The sequence below is a fragment of the Oratosquilla oratoria genome, chromosome 16 (genome assembly GCF_046742065.1).
Source record: "Oratosquilla oratoria isolate Oo_2021 chromosome 16, ASM4674206v1, whole genome shotgun sequence".
In the NCBI taxonomy this organism is placed as follows: Eukaryota; Metazoa; Arthropoda; class Malacostraca; order Stomatopoda; family Squillidae; genus Oratosquilla; species Oratosquilla oratoria.
This window is the reverse complement of record NC_134792.1, coordinates 62278489-62287271: the sequence shown is the minus strand read 5'-3', so window position 1 is coordinate 62287271 and position 8783 is coordinate 62278489. Positions and strand designations below refer to the sequence as shown.

At 48.1% G+C, this 8783-nt stretch overlaps 1 protein-coding gene across 1 annotated transcript; it reads right to left on the bottom strand.

The window, feature by feature from the left end:
• Positions 1–1125: 1125 nt before the first annotated feature.
• Positions 1126–3102, bottom strand: LOC143033797 (uncharacterized). The gene is made up of 2 exons (XM_076199293.1): positions 2998–3102; positions 1126–2843 (listed from the first exon to the last, which is right to left on the bottom strand). The coding sequence occupies exons 1-2, from the start codon at positions 3050–3052 to the stop codon at positions 1375–1377; spliced, it is 1524 nt and encodes a 507-aa protein (XP_076055408.1). The 5' UTR covers positions 3053–3102; the 3' UTR covers positions 1126–1374.
• Between the last annotated feature and the right edge of the window lie 5681 nt (positions 3103–8783).

Sequence of the window (8783 nt, the reverse complement as noted above, 5' to 3'; positions counted from 1 at the left end):
ACTGACTTATGGATCAGAAGCCTGGACATTGACAAGCAGAACAAGATCAAAGATACAGGCTGCAGAGATGAGGGTTCTGAGAATGATTAAAGGAGTGACTAGGAGAGACAGGTTGAAGAATGATATAAGAAGAGAGCTGGGAGTTGTATCAATTTTGGAGATGGTGGAGAGAAGCAAGCTAAGATGGTATGGACATGTGCAAAGAATGAACGAGAACCAGTTACCGAGAAAATATCTGGAATATAGACCTCAAGGAAGAAGACCTGTGGGAAGACCAAGGAAGAGATGGGTTGAAGGAGTTGGGGAAGCACTGGCGGCGAGGGGAAGTAGCCTGACTGAAATTGAGAGAGAAGAGACCTTTGCGAACCGACAAGAATGGAGGAAAATCGTTCATCGGGACTCAGCGGCTGACAGGCCTACCAGGCGTCTGGTGAGAAGGTGAGTGAGAAGATATATATATATATATATATATATATATATATATATATATATATATATATATATATATATATATATATATATATATTTGTTATGAACAATATTGTACAATTTACATAGTGCGTAAATTCTATGTAGAAAATTGTATCCTGCTCAGCGGTTCCTGGGCCTTCCCCTACCCTTCGGTCGCCCTTTGCCCCCCCCCCCTTTTGCGATGAGAGGGGTGGAGCCGTTCCCATGGCGACACATGGGACAGGGCTGATCGAGTGGTAGAGATACCATGTCCTGAAGGAAGTTGCTGATGCCCAGGCCCCGAGGTCCTCTGTGGAGCGGGTGCGGAGGAACGCCAGCGATGCCGCGAGGCCTCTGATATTGTGGGCGTGGGGGGCATGGCCCGGGTCGGCCTTCTCTATAACGCGGCAAAGTAGACGCGCCAGGGACCTCGGGGTTAGGGTGTTCCTAGATTTCGAATTGTAGAAGAGATGATCCTCGGAAACCCCTTCCGTGCGTTCCACGTAGTCTTTAAACGCACGGTCCGGGCACAGCGGGTGTGAGTTTCCTTCCTCCAGGAAGGATGGTATTCTGAGAGGGCCAATCATGTCGTCCGCCTGCTCATTCTTGACTAGGAATGTAGGTGATGGAGAGAGGGTTAGGGCTGAGCAGTCCTCCTCCAGTTTGGATAAGGACGGGTGGCGGGTGATCGCCGCCAGCTGTGAAGCCCTGTAGCCCGTAGCCAGGGTGAGCAGAAAAACGGCACGTTGAAGGAAGTGTTCCTCCTCCATGATGGTCCCTTCGAACGTCAGGTACTGCAGAACACGATGCAAGGACCAGGCTAGGACCGGCTGACGTCTCGGCTCTCTCAAGGCGCGGATCCCCTTCATTAGGAGGGTTCGCGCCCTCTGTGGCACTCTGATGTTCATGCCGAAGTAGAGCGGATCAGCGAGGGCTGCATAGTGAGCCGAGATCGTTCTTTGGTTGTAGGTGAGGAAGAGGGGGAGCTGGGTCGTGCTCGGGGAGGCAAATAGGTCCACCTCCGGGGTGCCGTAGCGGAGGGAGAGCGACTCGAACACTTGTGGGCGTAGTTGCCACTCCACCGATGTCTCCCGGAACCTGGATAGAGCGTCCGCCCAGTCGTTCTCCCTGCCCGGAACATACTTCGCCGAGAGTGATATGGCCCTGCGTGATGCCTCGGCGAATATGTCTTCCGACAGGGCCAGGAGTGGACCTGATCGGGCCGTACCTTGCCTCTGCACACACTGTACTGCCGTCACATTGTCCATATCGAAGCGGACGCTCGTGTAGGAGATTTCGGGGTGCCGTTCGAGCCATTCTTTCACCACTATCAGCTCCCGAAGGTTGATGTGTAGTGACCTTCTCTCTTCCGACCATCCCCCGCACGCTTGATGTCCCCAGCTCGACTGGAAGCTCCACCCTATGTCCGAGGCGTCCGTCGCCACTGTTATCCGAGGTGGGGGCGGGGACCATGGGACTGACTGGCGTAGGGCCCCTGGCCGAATCCAGGGACGTAACAAGCTGTGGAGTGCTGAGGGTACCGGCCTGGGAAGGTCGCGTGGGAAGAGTGGGATGCTCCTGTTGACCTCTCGCGTCAGCCGTCAGTGTTTCCAGCGGCCCAGTGGAAGGGCCGGGGCCGCGAAGTTGAGGCAACCTAACAGGCCCTCCCACTGACGGCGGGAGAACGTTTGAGAGAAGTACGCCCTCCTGACATAGCGGAGTGTCCGAAGAGCGTTGTCTGGAGCCAGTGACAGGGAGGCGTTGATCGTGTCCCACTCGATCCCGAGCCAACGAAGTTTTTGTGGAGGGGTGAGGGCAGATTTGTCCCAGTTTACTTTGAATCTCATCTCCGCCAAGACTCTCAGAGCCACCGAGACGCTGGTTGATGCATCTTCCTCGGTGGGCGAATGTATCAACCAGTCGTCCAGGTACATGAGTGTGGAGACTCCTGCTTCCGCCAAGCGTGCGCCTACCACTCTCGCTAGCTTCGTGAAGACCCTCGGGGCAAGCGAGAGTCCGAAAGGGAGTCTGGTAAATTGATATGTCTCCCTCCCCACCTGGAACGCCAGGAACCGGCGATATCGGGGGTGGATGGGGACATGCCAATATGCGTCCTGAAGATCCAGGGACGCTAACCAATCTCCCTCCCGGAGCACTGACCGGACCTGAGCCACGGACACCATCTTGAATCGCAGGGGTTTCAAAAATTTGTTCAGTGCGCTCAGGTCCATAACCAGTCTCGTTTTCCCTGGGTCTTTCTTTGGTACGGTAAAGAGACGGGGCAAAAAGACCCGACCTGTCGCTGGTTCCACTATTCCTTTTTCCTTCATGTCTCTCACGTGGGGCAGCACTGAAGAGGACACCTTGGATGACGCGGGAGGGTGGCGTAGTGGCTGTGGGAGGAAAGAACAAGGAATCAGCCTATCGGTAGTAGAGTGTATATTCCCCCCCCACCCCCGCCTGAAGGGCTGGGACAAGTTACTATCCATATTATGTAAGAATATCACAACAACAGTTCCCTCAGAGGATATAGGTAACGAGACCCACCGGGAGAGACACCCAAGGCCAGGTGAGTCCCTGGCGGATGACCCTGGCGGCCCATCCGTGCGCAGGCCACGCGTGGTGCCAGCCCAGGAGACACCCCACTTAGGGACCTTCAGAAGCTCTTGAACTTCTGCTGTTGTTGCTGCTGATGTTGTCGCTGGTTGGTGGTCCTCTGGGGTTGGGAGGAGGTGTGGTGTTGCGATTGTTGGTGCCGAAATGTCTGGGGCTGTTGCTGATGCGGGCGCTGGTTGATCCTCCCTGTGGGTGGTGGACGGTATGCCCGCTGTTGTTGTTGTTGTTGTTGTTGGGGCACGTATGGGGGCGGGTGTCTGGATAGAGAGTGGGATCTGTGAGCAGGGAAGGGCCGAGGTCTCGGTTGGGTGGGTGGTTGGATCTGGAGGACAGTCGGGACCGTAGCGAAGACGCGGTCTGTCGCTTCCTGGTCGAACAGACCGCGGGAAAGGGGAGCTGCCCTCACCACGCCCCGGCGAGCTATCTCCGGGGCCGACCGCGCTGCAGACTGACGAGCTGCCAGTCTAGCCGCGGTGAAGGCCCTCGCTGCCGGGGGTAGGGCTGATGACGCCATGTTGGCTATACCCTCTGCCGCGGTAGAGAGTGCCACCAGGGTGTCTCTGTATACAGAAAACACGAGAATCAAATTAGTAGTGCAGGGAGGATCCCGATCCCCGGAGGGTGTAGTAAAGTCACATCGTTCAATTGTAGAACGTATAACAACATATATGCGAGGCCGAGGTCGTTTCCGAACGACCTCGTCCTCGGGCGCTAGTCAAGAGGCTTCGTCCTGGGTGAAGACGTTCCCTGAGCGTCTCTCGCCAGGACGGGTCTGGACCCTCTGTGTAGATTGAAGTATCCCACTCACCTCAACTCTTCCCGCGGGAAGTCCTCGAAGCTCGTGGCGAGCGTCGTCAGCCAGTTCCTCATCATCGCGATTGCCGTGACGGTCGAGATGGTGGAGGCGAGGTCTTGTCTGGTCGAGGCCTCCGTCGTCAGCAACTTAGCCTCCGGTTCACCAAGTTGATGGGGGAGGACGGAGTCCCGGACCGAGTGCCATAGGCAATCGCGAAGGCCCTCCGGCGCGATGGGTGGTGGCAGGACGACGGGGAACGATGAGGGGATATGCCGTCGAGGAGGAGCCGTGCTGGATGAAAAGAATACTACATAGATATACATACATATACCAAAGGCTTTTTTCCCCTTAGACGGGGGTAGCCAAAAAGAAAAGGCATAGAAATCACTCCCACCCATTTTATTTCCCATATATTCCACTCCCCTCCACCCTCCTCCCTCCCTCCTATCTTGGCACCTCCTGGACGATGGGTCATCCCTGCATCCTGTCCACTGCCCTGGGTCAGAAGCAGTGTCGCAAGACACAGCACATCCACAGCAAGGCCCCTTCATAAATTCGGCGACCCCCCTCTCCGTCCCCTCACGCAGAAAAGGAGAAGACGGGGAGAAATCCCTTCGAGCTGCGTCAATTTTTTTTCTCATACATACTTCCTCACCCCCATCCCCCACTCACTCCCCCTCAATGCATCACAGCCTCATCTATACACAACCCTTCTCCATTCACCCCTATCTTCTGTCCTCTCCCGTCCTTCCTCAACAGACATTCCTCTCTTTTGTAAAGCCCCTTTCACCCCATCCATCCAGCTCATCCTGGGACGCCCCCTCACATTCACTCCTTCCACCTCTGCCTTCCACACTTATTTTACTAATCTTTCTTCACTCATTTTTTCCATGTGTCCAAACCATCCTAATACTCTTTCATCAACCCTATCTCCCAGCTCCCTTTCCACCCCTGTTCTCCTCTTCACCTCCTCATTTCTCACTCTATCCAGCCTAGTAACCCCCATCATACTTCTCAGACATTTCATCTCAAACACATTCAAACTCCTTCTCTCTTCCTCTCCCATGTTCCATGTTTCTGCCCCGTACATTGCTGTTGGCATAATCACTCCTTCATATAGCCTCCTCTTAGCATTCATTCCCAGATGTCTATTTCTCATTACACTTTTTAATCCACCAAGGCATTTACTCGCTCCTCTCAATCTACATTCTACCTCCACCACCACTCCTCCCTTTCCTGTCACATTTGCACCCAAATATCTAAAACTATCCACTTCCTCCAGTTTCTCACCCTTTATGCTCACTTCCAGCGTACTGTCACTCTCTCCCCTTGTACATCTCATCACATTACTTTTACCCACATTTATCTTCAGCTTCCTTCTTTCACACACCTTCTCAAACTTTGTCACTAACTTCCTCAATCCCTCCTCTGATCCTGCTACAAGCGCAGTGTCATCAGCAAACAACAACTGGCTCACCTCCCACTTTTCTCCATTTTCACCTCTCGCACCACCCCATCCATGTAAACATTGAACAGCCAGGGCAACATAACACATCCTTGACGAAGTCCCACCTTTACTTCAAACCATTCACTCTCTCCATTTCTAATCCTAACGCAAGCTCTACTACTCTCATAAAAACTCTTGACTGCTCTTAACAGCTTTCCTCCTATCCCATATATCTGCAATACCTCCCACAGTGCCTTCCTGTCTACCCTGTCGTAAGCCTTTTCCAGATCCATAAAAGCCCAAAAAACATCCTTACCTTTTCCTATAGCTTTCTCACATATCTGTCTTACCACAAAACTCTGATCTACACATCCCCTACCTGTCCTAAAACCACACTGTTCCTCACCAATTACTCCCTCTGTTCCTCTCCTAATCCTCTGAATCAAGACCCTCCCATAAGCCTTCCCAACTACACTCAACAAGCTGGTCCCTCTGTAACTCACACTCGTCCCCCTTTCCTTTGTAAAGCGGAACTATACAGGCACTCCTCCAGTCCTCCAGCACTCTACCCTCTCTTAAACAAACATTAAATAACCTCACCAGCCAGTCCACCATTACTGTACCTCCTTTCTTCAGACACTCTGCATGGCATCCATCCTTTGGGCTGAATCGCATGTGGGCTGAACTCCAATGGAACCTATGAAATATATTACACAATGTTGAATGAAATGAATAACAATCATCTAGGCCCCAAAGTTGAGTGGATACAGTATATTGTAGTGATATAGTCACTAACCAAATTTAGAAGTAATGAAGTTGAAGTATCATTTCTTTAGGCTTTCTCATTTTTATTCCACATGCTCTCCATTGTTCACCAAATTTATATAGTTGCGTATGAAAAGGGAGAAATGCACACAATATAAGTAAAATTATTTACCTGGTCATCAATTTCTTCTGTATGCTGTGGTTGACCTTGGCATTTATCTCTGTGAGATTTCAATCTTGACACAATGCCCTGTAGTTCCTGGCTGCAGTCTTTGCATTTAGCTCGGTACCCTTTGCCAGAAGTTGTTGGTAGTCTTTCAAAATAATTCCAGACAGGATCATTTTTTCTGCCTGAAGGAACTACTCTGCCAGGTCCAGAAGACATCCTTCCTGGTTGATTCCAAAGCAGCAACTGACTCAGTGAGAAGCTGCTTACCTAGAACAAGTTTCAACAAGAATATTGTTGAAACTTGTTGTGGGCTGCACAGTGATATATATACTACATGTAGGCTTATACCGTTCCTTGTATACTTGTGGCAAGGAACTCTGCTCCTTATATTGATATGCTAAAAATGTCCTTTAGCAATCAAATCGCATATCAGATAGCAATCCCACAATATTTAAAATCTATAAAAAAAAATCTATTGCAATCAAATAAATCTGATTTAAAAAAAAAAACGATTTTTATATTTAAAAAAAATAATAATCGCCAACCCTGGTGTCCACTAACCTCATACAATAATACCTGTTAAGTCCGGCTAAAATTGGCATTTCAAAGCATAACAGTGCCTTAAAAAGTTTCTTATTTCACTATAAAAGTTTATATTAACTTATACTGGATTGAATAAGTCAATAGTTGATATATTTGTCCTATATACAATGTTAGGTTTCTAGTTTTGATATATTTGTCCAATATAAAATGTTAGGTTACAAAGAAAGCAATGGCCTCCGCTAACGGAGCCAGGAATCTGGGTGCGCACGTCCTGTGTAATAGTAGTCCTTGATATATATATATATATATATATATATATATATATATATATATATATATAAATTATATATATATATATATATATATATATATGTGTGTGTGTGTGTGTGTGTATATATATATACATATATTTATGTATATATACATATATATATGTATATATATATATATATATATATATATATATATATATATATATATACATACATACATACACACACACACACACACACACACACACACACACACACATATATATATATATATATATATATACATATATATGTACAAACATACATACATATATATATATTATATATATATATATATATATTATACATATATATAGATATGTATATATACATATATATTTATCTATATGTATATATATATATATATATATATATCTATGTATATATATATATATATATATGTCACAACTTTGGGTTGTGACACACAGCCTACTATTTCTTCTCATTTTCTTACGTCTGCTCTCAAACCACTTTTACCAAATACTTTCGCTCATGGGCCTAGCCGACGCAGGTTCCACAGTCTTTCGTCTCCTTTCAGCCCGTTTCGGCCATCAATTCCCTTTACTCTTGGGAATCACCGGAACTCTTAAGGCCCCTAGCAACTCCTTCTTGATATTTTTCCTTCTCCTTATCCTCATTAACTATTGTACCAATTTGGCAATCAGTTACAGTGCCTTAACGAATTTGAGAGAGACTTCTAATTATTCAGGAAAACCCTCCCCCTTCCCTTTAGTTCCAGGTTACATATGCCTGCGGGCAAAGACACGAATGTTTAATATTAAGTGTGGGATTCCACAAATTATCAAGTTTACTGTTCCTTCCTGCAGTTGTAAGTTGCTACTTTATGATTAGAATTGGTGTATTACATTCAAGAGTTACCGTTCGAATTAGGTCTAACGGTTCCCACCCCCCTGCGCGCTTGCCATTTATTGTTTAGGCTAGTTTTAATTAGACTAGTTAGGATCATATCTTCCACTCTCGTGAATAGTGTCTACCCTCAAAGAACAATTAGAGCTGTTTCATCTTCCACATAAACATTGCACTGCGCTCCCTTCAAAACTAGTGATTGGAAACGAGGAAGAAACGGCAACGGTGTATGCCATACAGTGTATGGGCGGGCAGTTGACCCCCTTGAGTGCCTGTCCGGCAGTTACGCTTGGGTTCACAGAGAGTGAGGTGGGACACACGTGTCCTCGGAAGGTCCAAATGTGGATCATTCTCTCGTAGAGTGGTCACTGGGAATTCCACTCATTAATATGAACTGTTTAATCACCGTCAATCGGACACGGCTGATTAATTATATTACAAGTGACTAGTGCCCGGAGAATTCGTGAATACCAGTGCCACGACATTCAGTGCCCCGTGACCAGGAACATGTCGGCGAAGAGTGTTGCTTTCAGTGATTACACAACTTAACTGGTTTGCAGTAACGCAGCAAGAGGGGTGCAGAATCGCCCCTTTCGGGACGTCCTGACCGGAAAGGAACTGGCAAATTTACAGAGGGACGCCAGCATCATCGACCTCAATTCCCGCCCGAAGGTGCCACACGAGGTCGATCAACTCCCGCCGAGCTCAAGGACAAAGGCCTTCCCATCCCAGACGCGGACCCGCGCCTATTTAAAGACACCCCCGCATCCAGCAGAAGATGCTAAGGGAAGACGACCTAGTGTTAAGTATAGTTAGATG